This window comes from Athene cunicularia (assembly GCF_003259725.1).
Source record: "Athene cunicularia isolate RWA chromosome 6 unlocalized genomic scaffold, athCun1 chr6_part2, whole genome shotgun sequence".
In the NCBI taxonomy this organism is placed as follows: Eukaryota; Metazoa; Chordata; class Aves; order Strigiformes; family Strigidae; genus Athene; species Athene cunicularia.
Genome location: NW_020799106.1, coordinates 6,484,710 through 6,512,361, shown reverse-complemented (window position 1 = coordinate 6,512,361; position 27,652 = coordinate 6,484,710). Strand labels below are relative to the sequence as shown.

The 27,652-nt window shown below is 37.4% G+C and overlaps 1 protein-coding gene and 1 non-coding gene across 5 annotated transcripts; both read right to left on the bottom strand.

The window, feature by feature from the left end:
* Window positions 1-74: 74 nt before the first annotated feature.
* On the bottom strand, window positions 75-27,652 carry CCAR1 (cell division cycle and apoptosis regulator 1). Of its 4 annotated transcripts, none has more exons than XM_026851861.1 (25): window positions 27,529-27,652; window positions 20,644-20,816; window positions 20,007-20,051; window positions 19,268-19,300; window positions 18,114-18,307; window positions 17,456-17,570; window positions 17,180-17,372; window positions 15,955-16,087; window positions 15,477-15,638; window positions 14,815-15,040; window positions 13,407-13,520; window positions 12,344-12,510; window positions 11,421-11,631; window positions 10,530-10,613; window positions 9,700-9,885; window positions 7,937-8,128; window positions 7,218-7,451; window positions 6,762-6,873; window positions 6,443-6,484; window positions 5,111-5,193; window positions 4,005-4,151; window positions 3,489-3,609; window positions 2,758-2,943; window positions 2,171-2,376; window positions 75-809 (listed from the first exon to the last, which is right to left on the bottom strand). In XM_026851861.1, the coding sequence occupies exons 1-25, from the start codon at window positions 27,599-27,601 to the stop codon at window positions 750-752; spliced, it is 3,492 nt and encodes a 1,163-aa protein (XP_026707662.1). In that variant the 5' UTR covers window positions 27,602-27,652; the 3' UTR covers window positions 75-749. The 4 variants fall into 4 exon arrangements, with proteins under 4 accessions (XP_026707662.1, XP_026707663.1, XP_026707665.1 ...); XM_026851862.1 differs by having other exon boundaries at window positions 19,268-19,294; XM_026851864.1 differs by lacking the exon at window positions 6,443-6,484.
* On the bottom strand, window positions 12,664-12,727 carry LOC113481966. The gene has a single exon (XR_003398754.1). It is a non-coding gene; the product is annotated as a small nucleolar RNA SNORD98 (small nucleolar RNA).

The window sequence follows — 27,652 nt, the reverse complement described above, 5'->3', positions numbered from 1 at the left end:
ACTGCATTTTTTTATTAAAAAGGAGCATATATATTAATCCAAAGATAAGAACAATTAAAGGAACACAAATGACATACATTTAAAACAGGCCCATGTATTTTCATATAAATCTCACAACCCTACCAGTATTTTGGTAGGTTTCTATTGCTTTCTTTACTCATCTGAACTACTGTATATTATGAGGCTTTAATACAAGCAGGTTTGGGGGAGAAAGCTATATTTGGAAGGGAAAAGAAAGTTGTGACAAGTAAAAAAAAAATCCAAGAAGCTTTTTTTTTAAAAAAAAAAAATCTTTACTTGCAAAATTAAGCAGCATGCTATCTTGTGATTTATATTTGAATTTAAAAAGACTAATTAGACCGAAATGAAAATAAAAACCTAAAAATGGCAATTCTATAAATAATGAAAATTTTGATCTCACTAGACTTTAATGAAAAACATTTGGTAATTAAATACTTGCTACTGTCATTACGTTGATGAACTTTATTAGGGTTAAAACTATAACAAAGTTCATCCTAAAACATTTTGCAATGCAAAATTATTTTCACTCGAGGAGTGTCTCAAATTGAATGCTAAGAATTACAAGTAATCTTCAGAAGCAGACACTCACATTCATAAAACTTTATACATCTTTTGGAACTAAGATATTTATACTACTAAAATCAAACATGCATCACTTCCCATACATTCTGGTATTGTGATTTATATTACATTATGTAACACCATTCTTCTAAACAGCAGCAGTATTATCATACGTTTGCTCCATTTTCTTTGGATTTCTGATCTTTATCTTCATTCTTCACAATATCCTTTAAAGGAAAAAAGGGAGAGGATAACATGAATTCCAGAAGTGATATTTCTCCCGTGAACTATAAAGCAGCATAAGACAAAGGTTTGGTGTCAACTTTAAATACTACGTGAACTGGTATCTTACTCATAACCAATTCGTATTTCCAGTATCTTCCTGAAAAGTTGAGGGGGTCAGAAATTAAATGTGACTTATGCACTTCTGAAGAGAAACACAAAAAACCATCCCCAGATGCCTCACTTTATAGTCTAAATGTCCAGGGGATTGTTGGGCTTTGGTTTTGTTTGTTTTTCTGTTGGTTCCTTGTGTTTTGGTTGTTTTTTTTGTTTGGGTTTTGGTTTTTGTTTTTCCTTTTATTTAAAGAGCAAATGTAAACAGTTTTTTCAAAATCCATTAAATTACAGTAATAATATACCATAACAAACACTTACATTGGTCAAAACCATCTGAAAACACTAAGCTTAGACATTTTCTTCTCAAAAATACCAGACAGAATGAGCAGGGCTATTTAACTGAGCTTTTTGCATGGCAAAAGAGGGTTATGCAGTGCCTTCAGCAGCTGGTTCTGGTAGAACAGCAGATCTACAGCTCGCAGTGAAGCACGGGACTGTCTAACAATAGTGCTGACAGACAGCTGCAGTTTAATAAGCTACAGTGCCTTATATGATACAGCACTTGTATCCTGCAAGGTGGGGAAAAAAAGAGTTCTAACATTTGTCAAGTTTTCTAAGTTTTTTTTTTTGTGTGCGTGTGGTTTTATTTTTGGGGCTTTTCTAGATGCTATATTGTCTTTTCAAAATAAATGTAGACAGAAATAGAAGCAAGGCTCCCTCTTAGTACCAGTTTGCCACTCGGTAGCCTTCAGAACCTACTTCTTCTCAGTCTTACTTAACAGGCCCCCACAGCATTCCTATGGAATACAGAAGCATCTTTCTGTACAGGGAGAGAAATGCTCTGGCGAATTATGTGGTTTGCTTAAAATTCATTTGACTGAAATACCCCATATGTAAGTTGAAATACTTAAGTTCTGCCTTGAAAAATTACTCTTACTGATCAAAAAGAAGAGAAGATTTGGAGTATGGACAAGATCAGGACAGGAAAATATCAACATAATTTGAGATTTACATTAGTATCTATGCCTTTTAGAAAAAACATTTAAGTCACAATGTGTTTCAAGTTTAGAAAAAATATATATATTTTTAAATAATCAGTACTGAGCATCTTTTATTTATAAATATGTTAAGATACTACTGCTCTGAATTAATGTGAAAATTCTTTTCTATTCTGAAGTTTTTGTTGTGATAATTTAGTCTACAGGAAGCTTGCATACAATAATAAAAAAGGGAATTAAGCAATTCTAACCTGCTTAAGAACACTCTGTATTTCATCCATAACAGTAGCTAAATTTTTGATTGTCTTATTCAGCTGACCCTCAAATTGCAAATTTTTATCATCAGAGATCTTCAAATTTTCTTGCAGTTGGCCAAGGTCCTTTTTCACTTCTTTGAGCTCCGTAGATAGACTTTTGTTGGAATTCTCCAGTTGTAGTATGGTCTTTTCATCCTCATCTTTGGAAAAAATAAGAGTCTGTCACTTCCAATGCTGTGTATTTTGCATCTTAATATTCCACTTACATGCCAAAACCGTAACTACTAATATTTTAAAAAATGTTAAAAACTGCATTGCATTATAATTTGATAATACTCAATTCTGATTACATTTGGAAATCTTACTTTCAGTTTGAATGAAAAAGAAAAGCATTTCAGCATGGTGACAGTGGTACTCAACAATGGTTGGCGTAAAAGTTCAAAGGGCTTGGGAAATAGAAAACAGAAGTTTATGGCAAGCAAATAGCTAAGAAATTTAGATCACAAATATTACTCAAATTGGTTTATCTACTTAGAAAGTCTTGTATCCACATAAGTACCACCTTCAAAGTAATGCCCCACCTGTTTTTTCTTCCAGTAACTGAAGCTTTTGTTCTATCTCTGCCCGCACTCTTTCACTCTTCTCTAGCTTCTGCAAAAGGCTCCCAACATCCACCATAGCTCCATTGTACACAATGAGGCCGACATTTTCTTCTATGGCTTTTGATTCTTGCTTTATAGTTGGCGATGGTAACAGTAATCTGTTTCCTGTATTAGATTAAGCAGCATTAGGAAATAATCATTCTGTCATTTTTCAGTTCTAGTGACCAACTTCAAAAACTCCTTAAAAGAATTCCTTTAAAATACAGGTTCAAGCTGCTGATCTACCCCTCATATTTCTCTCTTCCCTCCTTACCTGTATCTCTTCCCCACCCCAAAAAAAGGAGCATGCCCTTTCATGGCATTCTTCTATGCCTTTTTGCAGTAATTTGTCTTCAAAAAATCAGGCTCTGCTCTACTACCCTACAGCACTGATCCTCTTGACTGAAAAACTGCTGTGAATGAAAAATGTTGTTCATCAATATTCAGCATTAACTTCTGTCCTCCTTTCTGTTCCAAGATACTAAGATTTATCCTACAGATGCAACAAGATCTGACAAAATACATTTATGAACTGCCCAAGATTTACTTTTGCAAACTGACAGGTTCCCTGCAGACCTGAATTAGTTTCTGCAAGACAGCAAATATCTCATTATCTTTCACACAGAAACAATTCTCTGGGAGTTTGTGGCATAAAAAAAAAGTAATACCACCTAACATATCTTCCTGTAGCTCTTCAGACTCTTCTTGGTTTTCTTCATCTTTAGAAGTATCTGTTAGTCTTCTGTAAAAGCAAGATTCTCTAAGCACTACTTTATTGAGTAGCTTCTTGACCTGAAACAGAGCCAGGGAAAAGAAATACAGTGTTACTTAATTCACAAAAACTGTATTACCTGAACAAGAAAGTTTTAACTGGAAAACTTAAAGAAGTTGCACAACTTTTTGAACTTTAATATACTGGGGCTTAAAATAAAAACAAGCTAGGGAAAAAGATACAGTTCTGAAGCAAGAGCTATCTATACAATAGGGGCATTTTTAACAGCTGCAAACCTCACCTTTCATTCCAAGACAATTTACAAAAGACTAACCTAGTAATTTATTGTAAATATGAAGCAGTTGCATAAAAATCAGGGAACAAGTATATAAGCAACAACCTTTAGAAGCTATATTCCTCCTGCTTACAGCATTTCTGTAATATTTTCAAAGAGATTTCTATTACTATACAAAACCTGAGCACGTGACAGGTGTAGTCCAAGAGTGTACAGTATCTCCTCCATGTCCTTCTCCAGAAGATATCCACAATGACTTTGATCAAAATAAACAAAAGCCATCAGAAGATCCCTATTAACAGTTACCATCTGCGTCTTGTCCTTCTCCTACAGAAAATTCATTATGGGACCATTAGGAAGTTAAAACATCATTTTTCCATAAACACGTAAACTTTTTGGTTAACAAAAGTATTCCTCTGTTCATTTTATTGTTACTTTCAGTCAAGTGATTAATATCTAGCATTTATCTACTGAGCTCAAATATAAGCAAGCTGTTTAGAACAAGTAATCTACTTACTTTAGAACAAGTAAATGTTATAAAGAATTACAGCACAATGGACAGTAACACCTGGTGGACACACTTTCCTTTTGTTCATGCTAGTATGTCCAAAAATTTGAAGAATTAACCTAATTAAAATAATATTAAACATCCCTTCTCCTCTCAATCACATTTTATTGAACAGCTGTTTTCAAAGTGAAATCCCCATGAACATTTAACAAGTGAGCATCCAGCTCTCACAGCTACAGCAGTTCTGCAGACTGTGTTTTCCCACTATTCCTATTCCTTCATCTTCTATTTTTGCTTGAAGAAAAAAACAGAATCAGAAACCATTTATAGACAGTTTAAGTGTAACAAATCAGAATTATGCAGTCCCCTAATCTGAACTGTGGAGGAAAGCTATTAGCCCTATGATGCAAAAAATCATCCATCTTCCTGCAAGGGGATGTAAAAACATCACAATGATTTCAAGCTCACAACTGAAAAGCCAGTTTATCAATCAAGCTAAGCTGCTCCTTTTCTCATCAGACACATTAGTATCTCATGTAAGAAGGTTTTTCCAACAGCTTTCATCCAATGAAATATAAAATGTACGTGGGAATAGGTTGTGAGCACCTTACCCAAAGCTGTCGCATGTTCCCTAACTTCTACACACACTTAATGTTTCAGTCCAGAAGGGCTGAAGCATTCCAAGAGTGCAAATAGGTCTTATAATAAACAAAGTTAAGCTCTAATTAGGACACCTCTAACAAGGTTATATGTAGCTGTTAAGAAAGATGTTAATTACTTTATCTTTAGACGACCTCTCTTTACAATGCCTATTTCCCTCTCTTCTGTCCTCCCGTTTGTTCATCTCCTCTTCATCCCGGTCTGTAAAACAGAAAGAAAATTCAACATACCCAAAAGCAAATGATTCTATAACCATTATCTTAGAATACATAACTTCAATAGAAAAGCTCATATAAACCCCAAAATACATGAAATTAATATATTTCCCTGAAAAATAAAAAACCAAATGGCACTTAAGTGAGTCCCATTAATTTTTTATTTTGCTCTGGTCTTATTTTAACATAAGCCATTTGTCATTCTTTTTCCCCTGTGTGTATTTCACATGTACAGGATAGAAGAGCTTAAACAAATGCTAACTAGGCCAGAAAGAGTTCCACCATCACCATCTCTTTAAGTGGTGTGCAGAAAATTAGTGCAATTCTCCCTGATGAGGCTTGGCAGAGTCTGCATTCAGCTATGGTTATTCTTATTAGGACAAAATCAGTACTATTTACTCTGAAAGCAGGTTTTTTGCTTAAAGGTGGACAGTACAGTAAAATGAAATCTAAAATCAAGAGAGAAAGAGGAATATAACAACTGCAGGGATGGATTATGGCATGCAGCTCTGTACCTTATGCGCAAGTCTTTGGTCAGAGAATCATGTGCCAAGTTCAGCTTTAAGCTCACCTTTCTTGTGAGGAAAACTTTGGAAAAAAACTATGTATCACAACACTTGTCTAATTTTGCCAACACGTTTCTGAGAACCAATAGCTTTCTCCTGCACCTCCACGGCATGTTGGTTTGTTCTCAGCACCTCTGACTGGGAACGGCACAAGGACAGATTATGGGAAGGAGCAGCACTTGTACAGAACAGACAAGCCCAGGGCACTCTCATAGGCAGATTATAAGCAAATAAGTTATTTTGGAAACCACAGATCAGCACCAATTTTTTAAGGCCGGTGCAGTACTCTGCCAAAAATACAACTGAAAATGCTGGTTAGAAACTGGGACTGCAATATCTAAGCAGTTCAAACCCACACCTATAGCGAAAACTCTCCACAAAAGGACAAAATCCCCAAAGAAGTACAAACCAAAAACATACACCATGTCTTATGCCTGAATCTCTTGAGCAGGGAAAGAGGACTACTGCTGCTCACTGGCGACAGGGAAGTGCCCCAGCCCCTTTCCCCATTTCTTCAGGCAAACACAACTCCACCCAAACAGAAATCAACTCCAGAGCACCCCACACTACATTCTGGCTTAATAACAACAGTATGACATTTCAGAACTGAGGAATAAGAAGTTAGGCACTTAAAAGTGGCTTGGTTTTTCAGAGGTGCTGAATACTCACATCTCCTACTGACTTCAATGGGAGTTGCGAGTGGTCTGCATTCTGAAAAAAATAAAACCACTTCTATATGCATGCCTTACTTGGAGTACCACAGCTAGTTTATATTAACTATGTTTATACAATGCCTAGCATAAAGGCACTTACAGTTTAAGCAGATCTGGTCAGAATTACTAAAATAAAATTAGTTTAATAATGCAATTTTAAATTTTGTTCCAGAGCATTCGCCAGCTTGACAGAACAGAGCATTCGCCAGCTTGACAGAACATATTCAGTGGCAATAAAAATTTCTGAAAGCCACAAAATTAATAATTCAAGATACCTTCATCTTCATCTTCAGCATCTTCTGCCTCCATCGGATCATATTCTTCTTGATTATTGTCATCTTCAGTTTCTTCTTCATCTTTAGAATCATCTTTCCTTTTATCTTCCCTCTGTAACAAAAGTTCCTAAAAATTTATCCAGTCAGAACTAAAAACTAGGGAAGTAAAAACCCCACTACCATTCATTCAAAATTTGTATGTTTGTATTTAGTCACTTAAAAAAACAAAATACAAATCCATGGGATATCGCTAAATATTAAAATACCCCCAAATGCACCCACAAAATTTTTAGAATACTGCATATGATTGAAGCATATTTAAATAGATCAATGAGTCAAAACAGTTTACTAACACTACAAGCCCTGAATTTTCAAAAGCAATAAAATAAAATTCAAATAGAAACAGTTTGATATTGATCCAGGCAGGATAGTACTTCGTATAAGCTAGCTGCAGACCTTCTTTTCATCTCTATCTTCTTTTTTGTCTTTATCATCTCCAGATTTTCTCCTCTTAGGTTTTGGATCATCTGTTTCATCATCTTTTTCTTCTTTTTTTTCTTTTCTCTCATCTTTTTTGCTTTTTTTGTCTTTTTTGTCCTCCCTCTCTGGGAGAGAAATCAGTGCTTTGTAAATTCTGACACCAAAATCTCTCTGAAGCATTTCATTGAAGAGTTCTGCAAACAATGATACCTGCAAATGAAGAAGAATGAAAAGAGAACTGACAAAAAGTTTTAAAATATGTATTAAAAAAATCTGTACACTTATGATAAATAGCTGTGAAGTCCTATTTTACCAACTTTCACCATGTCAGAATTTTATGTAGTGTCAGATTTCTGACTATCTACTTTGAATATGGAAACCTTAAACAACTTTATAAAGATGCTTCTTTTCTGTACTGCAGTAGTTTAGGATCTAGACTAGCTGTATAAATTATAAACTCAGTTCCGTACCTGGAAACATGTGCATTTCTTCTGGGTATCATACAGGGACTATACTGTTATTGTAAACCATGTATCAAAGACTGGACATTTTTTTCTAGGTCCTGCTCAAAGAAACTAACTTAAGTTTTATTTTTCCATGCTATCATAAACTTTTACAATTTAAGAATACTGCAGTTACCACACAGAACTAAAAAGAAACAAGAATGGCTAAGTAGCTAAACATAGCTAAATTACCTCAAAGGAATGCTCTTTATTATCTTCTAATCTATAGTCCAGAAGAACACTAAGAGACATAATGCTACAGTCAAACTTCCCACTCTTTGCTGCCCAGTTAGGGTGTACAATGATTGCTGGTTCATCTGGCAAGATGTATCGTCTCTCCCGCCGCTGACGTTCCATTTCTTCTTGACGTTTTCTTTCCTCTTCCTAAAAGGAGGCAAAAAAAGCCTTATGTAGCTTATACCAAAGCTTAAGTTTCAGCCTGTATATTAGCTTTTAAGACTCACTGCTTTGAAGAAGGTGAAGGAAAGCCTAAGCTGCTGAATGCAACACGAACAGAAGTCATGGACTAGAATTTCCAGAATGCAACTGTGGTCACTGCCAGCGCTTTGCCTAAGACAACTGGAAATGTGAGCAACACAAAGCAGGACATGCAGTGTTTAGCCCACAGAGCAGTGAGTACCTTTGAAATATTTTACAGTGCTAACTAACTGCAGCATGTTTATTCAACACTGGAAAGACTCAAAGCTAGTTCACTTCAAGAAATGGCATGCAAGCGAGCAAAGCAGTCAGTGCTCCTGAGTGGTCTTTTGTTTGTTCAGGGGTGGTTTTAGAGCTGTACAATAAGTTGTTTTATTCCCTACATAGGAAGAGTAAAGGCTTCATACATCATCTTCCCAAAGATATCCAACAGAGCTTTAACAATTGCCAGATGACAATTTACACGGCTCTTCTGATTGTGGGAAATGCACTCTCTATAGATACAACTGATGCAAATCAAACAAAAGGTTAAATAAGGTAAAATACCAAGAACTTACTGATTGCCAAGAGAGAAATATTAAAGTCTTACAAGTACGGAAAGAAGTCATGGCAGAGCTTGTGCTTTTCAAAAAAGCAAGCATAATCAAAGCTCCCTCCCTTAATCTTAAAGAAAGCTGTGGCAAGAAACCCCAAGATAGTTGAAGCCCATCCAAGCTGTGGGAGAAGGCAGCAGCTGACAGAATTAGCAAGCACATGGCCTTTGCTCCCTCAACAAGGTTTACATAGGTATATAAAATTTCAAATCATCCCATATTGGTTAGCAGGTAATACATGAAAAGGCAGGTTTAAAAGCAATTAACACACAATACATTCTCCAGACATTTACACCCCTTTTCTGTGGTTGAGCTTTGGCCTGACTGCACAGATCTTGTTTATCCTCGTGAAACGGCAAAACAGACTAACTACTACTGAAACTACTGAATGCAAAACTGAGAAACTTCAATACACAGAAGTTTATCCAAAAGCAAAAATTAAAGATTCATAATAAGGGAAAACAAACCTAAGCAACCATTAGCCACGTGAAGAGATAACCTTTTACAGACTGGAACCTGCCCTTCTCCCATTTCCACAAGAATTCCCTAAGGCTTGTATGCCACTAAAAGCCAACTAAGCAGCTGCTTTTTGTGTAGGCTTAAGAAGTTAAGATCTTGTTAAGTGGGTTGACCTGTTCTCAAGGTTTTCTTGGGAGTTCAGGATTGATTTTTCCTTACATTGAAGGTCTGACATTAATTCAGACACCCTTAGTGCAGTTGCACATTTCAGCTGACTTTGCTGATATAAAGAAATTCAAACTTGCCAAGATTTCGTTCCAATTCAGCAGCTCAAGTTACAGCAAGAGTTCCCAGTAGTCATCCAAGAACTACAAAATCCCAACACAGCTAAGCGTACTCCTGTACTTTTTGTACAATTTATATATTTATGTGTATTTAATAAGACAAGTATGTCCAAAACCTAACCTCTTTGTCATCTTCAGATTTCCTATCCTCCTCCTCTTCCTCTTCTTTCTCAGACTTCTCTAGCTCCTTTTGCTCTTCTTTTTGTTCCTCTACTTTCAGCTGCTTTGTCAGTCGAGCTATCAACTGAGATTTCAGTCCTTTAGAGCTAAGGGTTCGACTTTCTAATTCTTTGCGAAGGTCATTTACCTGGTAAACAAAAGCTATGTAAGTGGTATCAACCAGTGACATTGCAAAACATTTGATTAGCAGAAAAGGCAAAGTAAAAATTAAGAGCACTGAAGTCAACCGTATTTTTTAAATCTGTACTGAAAAACCACTAACGTTTACTGATATAGAAGACATACTACATTTAAAATTGCGTTCTCCTCAAAGAACCCCTTTTAGAGGAACTTTTCACAAGGGCAGGGAAAGGATTTTTCTATATTAAAAGAGTTTATTACTTTTATTCCTTTCGAGGAAACTTTTTATTATCTCTCCTGACATATATTCTTGATAATTATTGCCTTTTAAAAATAAAGTACTTCAGACCCCACATTTTTGAATGCAAGTAGATATGACCAGATTGCTGCAGACCTTTAATTTTCCAGTTAATGTATCATATGTGATACCCTGTAATTGTACAAAGTTCAGAACAGTTTCAATTAGCTGCATTCACTTATTAAAATCAGGAGTCACACTTGCATACTGTGGTACCATATAAAATCAGCAAGGAAGATAAAACACTACTGAAGCGTTTTGCTCAGTGAAGGGAATGTACAGCTGTCTTTTGGGTCGCACCTTGAAAATGAAAATGTACAATGAAATCAAATTTTAAGAAAAACATCAGTTACCTTCATGGTTTTTGGATCCAGTTTAGACCAGTGCGTAGGTGTAGAGATCTCTTTAGCTTCCCCATCATCCTTTTCCTCTTCGTCCTGACAAACAAAATTTAGAAATTATCATTCAGAAAGCTAGAAAGCATTTCAGTTATTTTTAAAATTCTGTTGCTGATCTGTGCAAGGTCACAACTGTTTCAGATAGTCTTCTCCTAAAGTTATTATTTAGACAAGTTCACACACACATTCTACCACTTTATAAATGATCACAGTGCCACTCAGCCAATACAAGCCAGATCTGTGGAACACAAAAGGGTGATAAGCAACACCACAAAGAATATCAGGGTTACACAGACACTGCTGGTCTCCATTAACCACACAGTGTGTGATCTTCCCCCAGATTTTAAATCCCCCAAATTACTCTTTGTTCATTCAGACCTTCCCTTATTCCAAGATGTTGATCAGCCACATGGCCTGAAATTCAGATGTTTCAGACTAATGTTTGTTCAGTTTCAAATATCACAATTAGAACTGGCCACAAGAGAGAATTTAGAAATTTTAGAAAATGGCAAAATGTTTAAAGACAGCTATTCATAAACTGCATCTCACTCAACAACTGGTCCCAGATTCCAGCAACTACGTCTATGATAAAAAATTTTCTGCGCATCATAAGCACAATTTAAGTTCCATTTGTGATTATCAGCATACACATTTAAAGTTAGTGAACTAGCTGAAATAAAAATAAAACCAACATTCACTACACTGCTGAAAGCTGGTTTACCAGTCATTGTTACCAGTTATGTTCCTCCTATGTATGTATGTTGTGTAGTATGTGGTGTGCATTTTGTGCCTGTGTTCCTGTGCCTGTGAGAAGCAGAAATAGAAAAAGGGATTAGCGTTCAGTGCCTGTTCTCCATCAGCCTCCTTGCGTTCACCCTGAAGCTTCTCGACCAGCTGCTGCTTGTATCCTCGGGAGAGGGTTTCCCACTCTGAGCGGGTGGGAAGGCAATGCCAAACATCCGGGAAAAATAAAACCACTGTCTCCACATGAGCTGGAACTGTACGCCCCTTGTGGGTCTCCTCAGGGCGATGGTAGCGAATCTCTGCAAAACGGTACCTGTTGCAAGGGAAGAAGCATGTTGGAAAAAAAATTCTACAATACATTTTAAAGAGCCTAGATCACTTGTAGCACATCAAGTAAAGAAACTTTGCTGCAAGACCTTGAAGTTTATCTAAAGAAAAAAATTATGGAAGCCATATTTTCTCTTTTGGCACATTTGTAAAAAGGTATCACAATTGAAAAGGAGGAAAACCAACAAAATTCTTTTTAAATAACCTGGTGTTTAGCACGCATAGGTTTAATGAGCAAATTAAAGTTGTTGAAACACTTTAAATTTAGCATACAGTAGACTTTCCTGGTATTAATAAAACTGCAGTGAGCACTAACGCAGGACAAAAGCTGATCAAGAGAAAATATGGCTATATAACGAACGGCTATTTATTTATAACAAAAGAACAATGAAATGAAGTTCTCTTGACGATCTTCTTCAGCTATGCACAAAATGAAAAATATTTTCAACGCACATTCATTAAAAAATTACAGCATAACATGTCAAAATAAATCCAGAATTTTTAATTAGTACTTAATGCAGTATTCAGCACAGTTGGCACCAATCAAGCTTATAACAAAACAACATCCTTTGAGTAGTTTACCTGCACTACCAAGAGCTCCGACAAAGAAAAAGAGGTTTTTCCATCTTTTTTTCTCAAACTCCTGGTAACAGACAAGTATTACTACAGTGTACTTTGCTTTGCAGTACAGTACTTACCATTGTGTGCACACACTTAAGTCAATCCCTGTAAGAGCCTTGCAACAACGAATAGCCGTCTTTATCAGCACGGAGGGGTCCTTTTCTGGATCAGGTCCATCCAGTGATGGGGACCAGTGTCCTCCAATAGCCATAGCTTCATCTTTGCCTTTCATACCCACTAAAAACTAGACAAAAAGAGTCTTCTGAATGTTCCCCTGCTAGGGATAAAGTCATTTTTCCCAAAGCACAAAGAATATTATTTCACAGCACACACACTGAAATCCGTGAGTAAACTCTCACATTATTTTGAAATCTGAAAATGAAAGTCAGTCAAGAAAGAGTTCAGTTATTTTCTTCCACAGATTATTTCAGAAATGGAATAGGTTTAAAACATCATCACTCATTCTTGTTTGCAAGACTTTCCATCAAGTTTCTTTACTGGTGTAGTCTTGTTCCTTTGCAAATAAAAGCTTTCTAACACAAGAGACAAAAAGATACTAATTTAAATGGTGTCTTAATTCCAATATACATTTATAGACGTTCCTGCTTAAGAGTGATAAAGCAAAGCTACAAAAGACAAGACCACAAGAGTATTACATCTATAAATTCAAGTACTCCCATTTGCTTTAAGAAGATGGAGTATAACTGGAAGTCAAGTCTGCGTTGTCCTGAAACACCATAGCACTTACAGGTTGTTCAGTTTAACAGGAGTTAAATTTCACTTAATACAATGGTTACTTAACTGCTGCTTCATTTGCATTCTTTTCACAGCTGAGCCCTTAAAAAAAGAAAGTCTGAGTGCTTGTAAAAAAAGCCTAACAAAGTTAATTATTATATAATTAATATAGGTTTCTCCAAATATCTATTGTTTAACTAAGTTGAACAAAGCAGTAAATCTGAAAGCAGTGAAGATGGAGCTCCTATAAACTGGAAAAAGAATTGACATATAACCTAGGTCCCTTCAGAGGAAAAACGAAGGCATCATTTAGCTGCCTACAAACTCCTCCCTTACCAAGAAATTTTTTAAAGCTCTATAACCAACCTTTATTGCCAAAAGTGTCTGGCATGGAAGCATATTTACCTTTACAAGTCTAGCAGGATGCTGAAATCCGTCACGAAGTTCTTGGGGATCTTCAGCCAGAGCACATGACTTGTGATAGAGATCTTCCATACTAGGACTAGCCATCAACATCACCTGTTGTGTAAGTCAGATCAGTCTTGTGAAGGTCTCCCACTATGACTGGTAAACAATGACCACAACTTGCAAACACATACATACCAGTACTTTTTCCTTAATGCCACAAAAAAATTAAAACAAGGTAAAAGAAAATTGTAGAACTGAGTGTTAAAATGTCTGCCAAGGACCAATCTCCCTCTGTCCCATAGAGATGCAATGTGTGATCTTACTGGAAAAAATAAACTGAAAGCATGTAAAAGCAACATGCTTTGTATGTTATCACCATATGCCAAATACCCTGCAGCAAGAAGCACACTGAGGATGTTTCTGGTTTCAGTAACTGATTCCTTCCATTTTGTCATAATCACAAGAGAACTGGCCAACACATTCATCTGCATCCTCATAGCACCCTCATAGCATCCCATTAGCCCAGTCATATCTAACAAAGTTGTTTTATATCCTGAACAGGTTAGTATTATAAAACAGGATGCTGCTACTCAGTTACTGGATATATTTTGAAGCTTAACCTTCTGAAAGAGCCCTTGCTCTGCATCAGTAGACTGAAAAAAACAGTACATCCAATACTTGAGCTAAGGCTTTGAAGTTTTTATACACAGAAGGCAAGTAAAGTCTTTCTGAAAAATACAGGGATTAAAGGCAGTTTTGTTTCTAAACCTGTCTTTAACAGGAAATACTTCTCAAACAGATTGACCTAGAAATCTCAGATTTATTTTTATTAAAGAGCTTTCAAATGGAACAGGTTTTAGGAAGACGTTTTGACACTGAGGTCTTTTTTTTGTATCATTACAGCCCCTGATGTAGCATTTTTTGACATTCAGATAATCCCAATATGCTCAATCTACTTTCAAAAAAATAATAAATATTGAGATGAAGCTGAAAGAAGAAAATCACTGAACAGAAGAGCACAAACTGCACAGAAAGGACCCCTGAAGGGGAAAAAAACCCAAAAGGGCTCCATCAACTATTCAGAATTAATTGCCTACGAAATACATTCAGAGATTGTACAACAGCTGGCTTGCTTTCCTATCATCAGATCACTGCAACTAGGTGCAGAGAATGGAAGACACCTCAGCAAAGTGAAGGTTTGGGACAGCTCTAGTAACAGAAAAACAAACTGAATTTCAGTCGTAATTCTTCAAGCTTTACATACTAGCTGTTTCCTGAGAAGTTTAAAATGCTGTATTTTGCTCAAATTGTCGTAGAATATTTTTTCAGTTATACTCACTTTTTCACCCTATTGGTAAAAAAAATTTTCTAATGAATAGTCTTAATACTGGAAACCCGTACAAACCTTTGCACTGTACAGATGATCAGCATCGGGTGGATCAAGGACAGAAGCGTTTTTATCTATAGGATCTACTTCTCTATGCATTACGTAGAAATTACAGTAGTTTCCCAGCTGAAATGGTCTAGACATAGGAAAAGCATCCACCCATGTAAACTGAGCATCAAAGAAATCGCTTGGGATATACAAGTTCTGGTAACGCCTCCTCAGCTCCATCATATCACAGCTACGGCTGAAATAAACAACATTATTTGAAAGATACAGCAACAGAAGAACCATTAATAAATCACATAATTAAGAGGTATATTAATTTAACTACAACCATGGTATATTTAATACTATATAAAATTTAAAGAGTAATATATTTAAGTTAGAGTGTCATGGATTGAAGTTTAAAAACAAGTAACTACTAAACATTCATCTGATTAAGATGCCTGTATTAGGGAGTATCTATCCAACAGGGTTATACAGGTATTTTGCAGTAGCATTCAAAAATAAAAAAGTACTAAGAAAAAGTTCATCATACAAGTTTCTCAACATTAAAGAAAGATCAAATAAGTAATGGCTAAGATCATCCTTTAACACTACACACACGTGTTGACAGAGCTCACAGTAATCTGTGCCAATTAACACGAGATGCAGGTAAACATCTGGCACTATAAACATACCAGTCCAATGAGAACTTGGAAAACTGAACCGTGTAACGAGGAACAACACGTCGTGGTCTTCGAGGTGACCTCTCCCTCTCTCGTCTAGGTGATCTCTCTCTGGAGCGTTTTCTCTGGGGTGATCTTTCCCGGGACCTACGTCTCTCTCGTTCTCTTTCACGACTTAAAAAATGCACACAAGATACAAATATTTTTACATGCTGGTAACACAAAATGGTTTCTAGCCCAACAGAAGCTAGACCTGCCAGAGATGACGCACAAAAAGGTGAGAAGTTCCTCATCGTTTCAGTACACTGTCTCTTTTCTAAAGAGACTGATTAGGGAACTCCTTCATTTCAGATAGACTAGAACTCTTTACTAGTTTCTAACAGTAAAGCCACTTGTGTGTATCACTAACTCACTCTGGAGCAAGAAGCTCAGCTCTGAAGACAGGTCTTTACAGAATGCTTTCATTACAGTCTACTCTTCTACAACATACCTCCTGTCATCTTTCCGGTTTGGCATAGGATCTCCTCCTCTGTCATTCCTCCCAGAAAATCTGGATGGGGGGTCTAATCTTCGAGCTGGTTGTGGCTGTGAAACTAGACGAACAGGGGGCTGTAACAAACCACCTGAAAAAAATTTACAAGATCAATACATAACGAGGGCAACTATCTACGCTTAACATTGCTGCTTTACAGTTGTTTACATTTTCTAAAGTAACTCTACAGAGTCAAAGGAATCTCTGAATAACATCCACCACAAGAAGCTCAAGAGACCTGTGCTTTTCTTCACTGATGCAAACTGAGACTCTGTAAGTGAAACTGTTTAAAAGCATCATCTTAAAATGGAAGCTAATATAATCTAAGCACATACAAGCTATCACAGTAAACAGCTAAGCCTTTTCTTGAAGAAGTAATTTAAGACAGATATACTACCTACTCAATGAACTAAAGAAAAATTAGAACTCATCTTTGAGACTATTCATAGGTAAAAACAATCAGCTTCCTAAAAAAAATTCTTAAATCAGTTTATTATACTGCTGCACCAATCCCCCAGCACATACTTTTGCTGTCTCAAGACATTTAACCAACTGGCTGTAACTGGAGCAAACATCAATGAACAACTAGGACTAATTAGACTGCAATAAGTATTTATGCAAAACAATTCTGCTGAGGTGATAGCTTAAGATCTTTCCCCTTGCTTTTACTGTGGGTAAGACAAGTTTTAATTTTCTTTTTATTATCAATCCCATTACTGATTCTTCAAAGTTCAAGCAACCCCACAACCACCTTTGTTTTAGATTTGCCATGTTCAGCATTGTTTCTTCTCTCAAATGCCAACTTGGCTAAGTGAAATAAAGACAAATACAGAAATAATAGATTCAACAACACAACTTTGTGAAACCTGATCTTGTTGAACACTGCAGAAGACGCTGAAGAACTACACTGCCATTAATACTTTCAACTCCCCAACTCGTCTGTGAAAGCATCAGAATAAAAGTTAAATTGAATTTGTTTTCAGGTTATGAAATCTTAATATGAACAGGAGTTCACAGGGATTTCACTAAGCAGGTGATTCTTGAGCTACTGTAGGCCATGTGCAGGCAAACATTCAAACTGAAATTTCTATAGGGCCCTTTCCATAAGACTAACAAAAAAAAATAATCCCCACACACTAAGCACCAGAAGGACCACACCAAACTTTATGTACTGAAGGAGCACCTTTCTGCTGTGGCTGCTGCAGCAATGGCTGAGGCTGTGTCTGAAGCAAAGGTGTGATTGATGCTGCAGATATCTGTGCCTGCAACAGGGACTGTGGCTGTGGCTGTGCCTGAACACTGAACGCAGTCTGCTGGGCGATGGGCTGAAGAACTGCTGGTGGGGTCTTCAGTAACGGCTGAGCTTGTGTCTGGTTCTAACAGCAGAAGAGAAAAGAAGTTGTGAGTGAGCTTAAAACAGAAGCGGTCAGTATAAGTTAGACTGGGTAACCCCATATACCTGATTTGGAAGTGTCTGGATCCTTTGTGCATTCCATTTGAATGGCATGTTAGGATTGTAAGTAGCTTCTACCAAAACTCTGTCACCCACCTGAGGTGTCTTTCCTTTAACAGCACTGTAAACGTTACAGAAAATGTATTGTGAGAGTCTGATTTAGTTAGTTCTACATCTGTGAGTTACATTTAAAGTTGGGAGAAAGCAGACAAAGCTCATTAAAAAAAGCTTACAGAAACAGCATCTACCCCCAAATTCAGTGAAAGTAATATCTCCTTCAGTTCGGAGTATGCCCAGGAATTTAATTCCTGTCTTTGGCCCCAAAGGAGAAGTTCCCTAAACAGTACTGAGTTAAGATAGGCAGATAGTAAATTATATGCATTTAATCACCCACAAATGCTATGATGTCATATTATAAGGAGCTTATTGCCTTTTGAGTCTCCCAGTTTTGGGATCTGCATTAAAAAATCCAAAAATTCACACAGAACAACTCAGATCTAGTGTCTATTAACTTATCTGACCACCTGACTTTCAGCGCTGACAGAAAAAAACATCCTAACTGCAGGCACAATCAGTGGAGTCACAGAACTAGAATGCAATAATCTAAACTTTTTATTTAGTGATGGTATCATGGTACATCTGCAGGCAGGTATTTACACCTTACCTAAGTTGAAAAAAGACATCTTCATCCACAAAACCAAATGTATCATGTAGCTTAGTAACTACCCCAGTGAAGACACGCTGCTTTTGTGGTTGGGTTTGCTGTTGACTTGACCGGGGTGCTGGATAAGAAACAGTTATCTGGGCTGCTGGCTGAGGAGTAGACAGGCTAAGACTGGTAGGCAGGGCAACAGCTGGCTGTAAGCAAAATAAAGCAAACTATAAATCTTGTAGCCAGCTGACATACCTACAATGAACAGTTCCTGTACCCATGTAGACACGAGTTTAAAATGTCTTTAAAGGAATTATTCTGAATAGAGATTTTCAGAAGGAGGAAGGTTGTTTGTTTGTTTGGGGTTTTTTAAGATGACTTTTTTTCTACTATGAATGAAGACTGGCCTTGTTTATCCCTTTCTTTTAAAAAAGTCAGCTTCCCAATACACACATTGTCTATAAAAAAAATAAAAAGACTGTTATTTTTTACAGGTAACTTGTACAGTTGGCCTGAAGAGAAGACAAGTTCCTAACTTTGCCAGGAATACACACTTGGAGATTATTCTCCATTTATATCCCAACCATAGTGTTAAAAGTCAGTGAAGGTTGAGGCTAACACAAACCCTTCCCTGCGTGCTTGCCTTCTTACAAAAGCAGAACACAGATAATAAAATCAAGTAACTTGTTTTTACTTTTTTCAAAGCATGTTGAAAAGGCTAAGTGAAAACGGAGCAAGAGCAATTTACAGCGTGTTAAATGGTTGCATGTTTTAAACCTGTCAAGCTCAGCGAGATTCTCTAAACCTATGTGCATACTGCAATACTGTTAAAACAGAAAGTTAAATTTCTTCTCAAAGGAGAAAAAAATATTTTCCCAGTTTGCTACTTACTTCAAAACTACTGAACACTTGAAGTTCAAACAAAAAAAAAATTATAATGTAATCAACAGACATAAGCCCTTCAAGATTAAGGAAAATTGGCTGCTATTAATTTTGGAAACCAAGGCTATGCATATTTTAACATCTGGATAAAATAAACCTGTACCAGTAAAATGTCTGTTTATATTAGTTCATTTTACAGATTAAACTACCCAAGACGTCACAAATTTGCACTTTTGCATTATCTGTGTTTGGGGATGAAGACCAAACAATAAAACCAAACTAACCTGAGTTAAAAGGGTCTGCTGAGGTTGCTGCAACTTAAAATAAATAAAGTTATAAATTAATTTTATATGCTTAAGGAAATTGTACAATTTTACCTCCTCTTTACAAGTAAGAGTTTTTGCTTAATCTGAGTCACTTAATAGTCCTTTGGGGTTTGGTCATTTCAGAAGTTTGCATATGCATAAGATTGTGCTCATGTGGTTCATTTTAAGGTTGTATAATCCAGGTTTACTCAGTAAGCAGAAATGCTGGGGTTTTTGTAACTGAAAGTTAATAGCAATACCAAAAAAAGTTTTGGCAGCTGGAGAACCTTAGGCCTGTAATTTCCATGTCCTTTTATTCTTTTTCAAAATCCTGTTAAGTTCAAAGACCATTATAAAAAAAAAAAAACAACAAAAAAACATTCAGAAAAGGGAACTTTTTTTTGGACAGCATCTTTCCAGCAGTTAAAATACATGGCCCTGTTTAGAGCAAAGTTTAGCAGGAATCGTGTACACATGGAATAGTATGTATTTTTAAATTTCCTTTTTGCATGAAGGTAGGCAGGCTTCCATTCTGGATACGTCTCTCCAAGTTTATGAACTTCAAGCTCTCTTTCATTAAAAAAAAAAAATAAAAAATTACTTAGTTTCTTTAACAACTTCCTGTATGAGGATGATTTTGGAGACAAATCCTACAAGACACACAACCAACATTATTTTAAAAACTATTTGTGATGTACACAGTAAGAATCAGACAAACCTGTTGCTGTACACTATAGAGAGTCTGCTGAGGTTGTGAGTATTGCTGAAACAGATAAAAGCAAAATATCTCATAAACGGAAGTATTATTAACCCAGTAATACCAAATACAAGTTATTCGCTAAGCAACTTTTAGACAGAAACTATTTACATTTAACCATTCTAATACAAAACATAACAGAGTATCAACACAGACTACTTTCATAACAAATATTCTTGGCCTTTAGAGTAGTCTCTGACTACTCTTTCTAGCTAAAATCAGCGATTTTTAGGCCTGACACTTATATAGTAACTAGGGCACAGTATGAAATAATGCAAAATGCTATTAAGGATACACATAGTGATGGAAGATACTTGGAACTTGAGAATCTCAGTTTAGGTACAGCAAATCTCCTTTTCCCAAAAGGCTTTCCATAGCTAAAAGTCCACACCTCCACAGCCAAAATTCCCACCTTCACAGGTTAATACAACGACTGATAACTGTAGACTTAAAATCCCACTGGTTTTTAAACAAGTTTATACTGCAATGTTGATCATTTCCCATTCTGCTTTTCTTTTGGATACTTTAGGTTGACAAAGCCACTGTTTTATATCATTAAAGTTCATACAGTCAACAGCAAATGCTCCTTTTTCTTTACCTGCTGTAAGGCAGCTGCTGCAGCTGCAGCTTGCTGCTGTAAAGCAGCTGTCTGAGTGAGCTGATAGTTCGTTGGTGTTTGTGTAGTGAGGCCTGCTGCTGCCAATGCCGTCTGCTGGGTGTATATTGTAGGAGAGGCTCCAAGCAGCGACGGCTGCTGTACACCAAGAGCAGCTGAAAAGAGAACACACACAATAAGCGCAACTTTCAACAGCTGAGGTTGCTGACACTTATACTAGATGCATTATGTCATGCTTTGCTCGAGTCAAGCTCATGAAGTAGTGAAATCGGATTCCAAAATTCAAAATAAAGGATCACACCTCACCAGCTTCTAATCTAAATTCATTTACAAATAGTACACCACAGCAGAGGCACAGACACCGCTTAATTTCCTTCTCTCAAGTTACTCACGATTTTACAGCTCTAATAGTTGTCACCCCCATCTGCGCCCACCCCCACATACACACACACTGTATTCCTTCTTGAATGTATTTCAGATTCTGGATCAGCCTCATGAAGACTGTTGCTCTGTTCTGTAAATTAATACATTTTATTCTATCCAAGGGCAAGAGAAATCTTTACTGCAATAGCAGCTATGAAACAGAGGCTTATGGAACACATTCCCTGTAAATGCACAAGGCTTTGCTTCACTCAGTACTGTCTTTGTCCCCAAGTGAGCTGGATTTTATAGATGTGGGGACTGGTAGAGAAGGAACAGCCTTATAACAACAGGGAGTTTAGTTGTTCCCCACATATAAAAGGACAAAGTCAAGCTCTCTCCAGATATTACTAGGAAGGATTTGTGCTGCCCAGACTCAAACTGCCTGGAAGGAAAAGACTGGTTTATTTTATTGTCATATCAACTTTTAATTCACTGCAGAAGAAGATTAAGCAAATCATAAGGAGCAGCTATCCACACGCTACATTATGCATGTGATACTTCCAAACAAGGTATGCTTAAGCCTCACGGATGGAATTTTTCAGGACAAAGAGCCCTGCACAACACAAAACTGAGCAGAGAGCTGCAAACATATCTGGAAATTGTCTCCCTCTGGCAAAAGTTTTTTAAAAAATTATCTGCAGCTGCATGATCAAATGTCACTTCATCAAGCTATCAGTCTAGTCCATGTTTAAATAAAACCAAAGAGAAAATCAGCAGGGAAACATTGCCAGCAAAAACAGGTCAGCCAGCCACCTTCAGAACGGAGGAACATTCAAGCTGAGCAGGGTTCTCCTTTCTCTTCCAAAGCCATTAAAGAGGCACGATGAAACGAAGAACAGATTTACAGTATTCTTCCTGCAGTTTGTGTTCCACACAATTCTTACTGGTCTGAAGTAAAGCTTTCATTCCTGACCCAGGGATGCACTAAGAGATTGCTTGTAGTTGGCCACCATCACCAGAGAACACACAAAAATGCTGTAACCAACTCAACAGATCCTGAATAAGGTTAATCCTCTCTACCACGCTTGCCAGCAGAGTACTATCTTCAGAAAACAAGTTGATATCACTGATCATCTTGCAATTTTGGAATGAAACATGGAAGAAATACATAAGCAACAATTAAAATAATCACCATCACTATGATCTGTATCAAATATTGTCACAGCAGTGTTCCTGGAAGTAATACTATTTTAATAGTGAAATCAGGCATGCTATAGCACAGCAAAATTACTTTTGTATGTCCAGTATCACATGAACTTTCTCCCTAGAAAATTCCAACATGTGGGCTTCTTCAGAAGCCAAGCAAGCTAAACCTCAGGCTTCTCCCATGCCAGGCCCTCCATTCTCTTGATCCTCCTGCCTCTTGCTTGTCCATCAGCTCCCATTTGAATATGTATTTTTTTGCCACGCAGAAGCATGCTCTCATGTGAAAACTCACCACTGCCTTACATAGCACTTCTTAAAAAGATCTTTAAATCTAATGAAAATGCTTTGTTGCTGCATTCTGGGACAACTTTCACCTTTCTTGGCTGCATTACTTTGCTGGTACACTCAAGGTAGATAAATAATGCATTAAATCTTTCTCTCCTTATTTCCACATGCTGAGCAGAAATTCCTATTAGTGCAGAAATTCACTTCATGCTATTACCTTCTAGCTATTGTTATTCAGTCTAATGTTCCAGTCTAGTGTTGTTCCAACACAGGAGGATGGAGTTGGGAAACATCATCAAGCAAGTTTCACAAGTTCTCTCCTACTTTTTGTACCAAAGACACCCAAAGAAATATTAACATGCTTGCTCCCCAAACCAGATCTTGGAGTTACTCCGCTTTTCAGTTTCCACTATGACAATTCCACTTCCAGCATAAGAACCTCAAACAATTCCCATCCCACCCCTAAGACTCTTACCCCATTTTCTCCATTAAAGAGGGGGGGGAAAAAAAAAAAAAAAAGGAAAAGACCTTTCGCTATCTCTACTGTCACTTTATGAGCATTTATTATTAACTGGGTATCATGTCATCCACAACACTGCAGATCAACTACTAACAAAAGGCAAAGACAAAAGACCAACGAGATCTCCTCAAAGGATAACATCTGTAGTAACAAGTTTGTCAAAGCTTTATCTTGTTCCTACTGATTTGCCCCAAAGTATTCCAGGAGTTTAATTTGATTACCTTTTATCTATGCACTCAGCTCGGTCAAACAGGTTCTGATTAAATAGGTGACTGTGTTTGCATTACTAGTTTAAAAAAAGGAAAAGAAAAAGGAAAAAAAAATCATACAGAAAAACAAGACAAAGAATGAATTGCAGACCGAGTGTGGAATTGACAGAGTGCCTTATTATTATTATTGGCAACAAGCATCTGCAGCAACAAATAATAGCTTCTTAGGATTTGTAATTATCTCAGTAAGTAGATGACTGCCTTCAAATGCAGTCTAAACAGCTCCTGTTTGCACCAAATACTGCATGGCACGTCCATCCTAGAGATGCTTTTAGATTAGGGAAACAATCTTCAAAGCATGCAGTTACATATATCTCCTTCACAAGTGATGTAGATTTATTAGGATTACAGTAAAGAAGGGCCTGATCCAGGGCTTTGGATACTTTTCACAGTAGTCAGAAATAGTGACTTTGGGTCCCGGGGTTTTGAATTTTCTTCAAGCTCAACACACTTGCAATACAAACACCATACAACCTACACCAAAAAAAAAAAAAAAATCCTTTTAATGGGCACACAATAGAATCTAGGCTCAGCATATTTATCACAGGACATCCGTTTACAGCAAAGCCAGCATGTGGTGCATTAGCTACTATTTCTCAGTGGCTCTGAGATGCACTACATGCTTGTTCTATTCTTACACTTTTTTTTTAGTCACCTCACAGGGGCCAGCAGCAATAAAATACTGAGATTTGGATACTTTCGCTTTCATCAGGTGAGCTGTTTTCCATTCTAAGGCAATGAAGAATCGATACAGGAAAGATGATGGCACCAATCAGCTAGAACACGGCATAGCTAAGACTTCCCCTTGACTACAGTTCTGTAAAAACAGGCTTCACTATGCAACCACAAATCATAACCCTGAAAAAAGCACATGCCAAGCACTGCAATACACACTAAAGACATGTCAAAAATGAACAGCTCAGAGAATTGGAGGGGATTGTCCTTTGTAGGTGTTTCAGGAACTCGCCCATCATCATGCAAGTTAAAAGTATAAAGAGTACTTGCATGCGTTAAGATTTTTAGGATATTTTTTTAAAAACTTTATTTTTTTTGTAGTAGGCATGATTTAATTTATGCTTTAACAATGCTTAACCAGCATAGCAGGGAGTTTATTCTGGTTTTAGTCATGTGATACGCAAAACCATGAGACAAGGAGTAGTGAAACAATTTCACTGTGTTACAAGTAGGAGTCTCTCTTCACACATAGATCTTTGCCGGCACATGAAATTACTGTCTCTCTTCCAATACCACAGGTACAGACAGTAATTAGTAAGCTATCCTAAAGGGATTGCAGGAACCCTTCATTACACAGCATGTCACTCTACAACTACCTTAAGAGTGTCACACCTGAATAATTAACAGCCTTAACTCATATAGTTACTTCTTCATCAGGGATGGCCAAGAAAGCATCCGAGTCAGCAATACAAAAAACCCACAACCCCAAAACACAACTCTGAAATTACCTTTTTTGCAATTACCAAACTGGGTTTATAACACCATCACTCACCACTTTCGACAACAGCTTAGGAAAAAGCTATGTATTATGTTGCCTGTGTTATAAAAATCAAGATTGCTTTCTCCTGTACCCAAGCACCTCCATGCTTTGGAGAAGGAACCTGACACTTGGATAAGAACAGCTGGCATGCATAAATATAGGTAATACCTTTAGCCAGTCCTCTGAAAACATACAAGAATTTGGTAAATGCCGTTTTTAAAATCAGTTTATGAACACTGAGGTTCACGAGGGTAAGCCAATCTGCACAAATTCTTGACTGCAGCCACAGGTGAGAAGTAGTACACGCCTGTCAGCATGCCTGAGCACTGACAGCATCTCTCTTCATCAGGCCGGCAAGCCAGCTGGGCAGTCACAGCTGCATGCTGAAAGGTGCATGAAAGGTGACTACTTGGCTGCAGTTCAATGGTAAACACTGTTCTTCAGCTCTCAGCAGTGCCAAAGAGCACTGCCGACTTTGCAGAAGAACTTTCCTGTGCTCTGTATTATAAATCACTACAAATCAGAATTGTCAATTAAAAAAAGCAGGGGAACAGGTACTAACACAGGAACTGGGCAATAGAATCCTGGGGACTGGATTCATTAGTACAGACAGGGAAGAAAGAGGATGCAGACATGGTGACTGTGTATTGCAGCAGGAATAGCAAAGGATTGCATGGAAGGATGCAAGTAACTAAATTCCCTCAAGTGATACTGCAGAGAAGATACTACAGTGTGAAGAGGGACACTAGGAACACAAAGGAAGGTGGAACCATCCCAGGAAGAAGGCAAAAGTGCAAGCAAATGTTGGTCTTTAATGGCTCTCATGTTTGAGTCAGGTGCTGCTGGATCAGATGAACAGCTAAAAATCCCTAGAGATACTGTCCTCATTAAGCAGGTGAAAAATCTCTCACACAATTGATGCTGACCAGTCCTACTCCAATTAAATTTTGCACTTCGTTTAATTTAAAGAGGCTCAGAAGTAGGCTAACGAAAGGCAGAGTTGTAAGAATAAGAAAATGGGTAAGAAGTTGGTGTGTACTTCTAGTTCCCTTGCTCCATCCACCTCTTCTCCTGGGCTCCCTTCTGGTCCAGGCTTGGCAAGATGGCTGCCAGCTCCTTCCTGCAGCACATTTTATGCAGCCTTCCCACTGAAACAGGACATGGAGCTTGCCCGCAGTCTTCCACCACTATTTCTGACTCACTAGCTGTCACATCAGCCAACATTGCAAGAATACCCCAGCCCAGATGCTGCCATCCATTGATCACTCCAAGGTATCACCCATTCAGACACAAGAACCAAAACCAAAGTTTGTCTCTCCTGTGTTCCCCATGCTGACCCTTTCCACCTGCCAGGCAATTTCTTACAGAAGAACAGTAGTGCCGTTTGAGGAAGGGAAGTGTGAACTATTCAGAGAAACAGTGCAAAACTGCTTGTCGGCAGCTGGTTAGGTACAGCAACAGTTTGGGTAGAGAGGAGGAGTGAACAGGCATGAAGGAATAGGAAAAAGCACATTGGGACAGAGTATTGTGAAACACCTGGCAGGGTGGGGGGTGGCACATGGACTCAGATTGGGCTAGTGCCCAAAAGAAAAACTGGAGATGGAGAAGTCAATTTGGGACAGAAAACTGAGTCAGGAGAAAGATTTGGGTTTGTCTGTTGTTTTTTTTTTTCTTCCCCCTAGACATTCACCTTCAAAGAACGGCAAGTATTCCCAACGTTTCCTAAGCTCCCAGACTTAAAACCACTGCCAAGAAGGTATGTCATTCGACTTCGTATCAAACTAGAGCAAGATGCAAAGGACAACTGCAAAACCCATACAACTCTAGAAAGGCATCTCTTCAACAATGTTACTGCCTGTGCTCATGTTCTGACAGCCAGAATCCTCAAAGTACCACAACTTCATTGAAGCCTTTTCACATCAGACATGAAACAATATCATTTAGGAAATACTTTATATTCGAGAAAAAGGCAGCCCAGAACGAAATAGAAGCACCGAGATTCACCATGCAGCAAGTGTCACATTCTTGTCTCAAAAATTTTCATGTTACAAAACAATGAGAAACATGAAAATCGAGCCAGCTAGGTTTTTACATACACTAGCCTGTGATTAAATAAGGCTTCTTAGCTAAATCAAAGGAAAACCTCTACCATTATCAGGGTGATACCTTTGGTTACAGGGATCTCTGAGTTCTAACTTGACACTAACAAGAAAATAAAATATATCCCTTCCGCACACAAATTTCTGAGACCTCTTCACTACGTGATGTTTGTCCAATGTATTAATTAAGACAAAATACTTTGTAAACATTGAAGGCTGCCCTGGAAATGCAACTCGGGCAGCACTAAAAAAAAAAAAGCAGCTCTGTAATGCCTTATTAGTACTGTTATTATTTAATCTAGAGCAATGCAATTAAAAGGTAATTTGATTTACACATCTTTGGATACAAGTAACTTGAGATGTTGTTTACTGACCAAGAGAATCAATAAAAAAATTCACCTGGGATTTTATTTATCACCCTTCACAAAAAAAACCAACAAAACCCAAGAGCTAGTATTAGGCAATTATCTTTAATGTCTCTATTGTGTGAAAAACTCCCAACTTAAACCATTTAAATAGAATTTAAATAAATTAGTTATCGTGGTGCCACTCTTAACTGCATACCCAACTACAGAATCTCCAAATCTACTAGATGTCAGGGTTCAAACATTAAGCGATATGTAAACTGACCTGGCTGAGATACTGCAGTGGCTGTAAACTGAGTAGCCCAAGGGGGATTCTTCTGTCCTCCAAACTGAGCCATGGCGAAAGGCAAAATCTCCTGGGTGTCTATCTTCTATAACTGCAATCTATT

Excerpts from the sequence above, each read along its gene's own strand:
- CCAR1 (XM_026851861.1), bottom strand. The coding sequence starts at position 27,601 with ATGGCTCAGTTTGGAGGACAGAAGAATCCCCCTTGGGCTACTCAGTTT. Across the intron at positions 13,521-14,814 it reads ATCATCTGTACAGTGCAAAG|GTGATGTTGATGGCTAGTCC; the intron begins GTTTGTACGGGT and ends CTTACACAACAG. Across the intron at positions 9,886-10,529 it reads TGGATCCAAAAACCATGAAG|GTAAATGACCTTCGCAAAGA; the intron begins GTAACTGATGTT and ends TTTGTTTACCAG.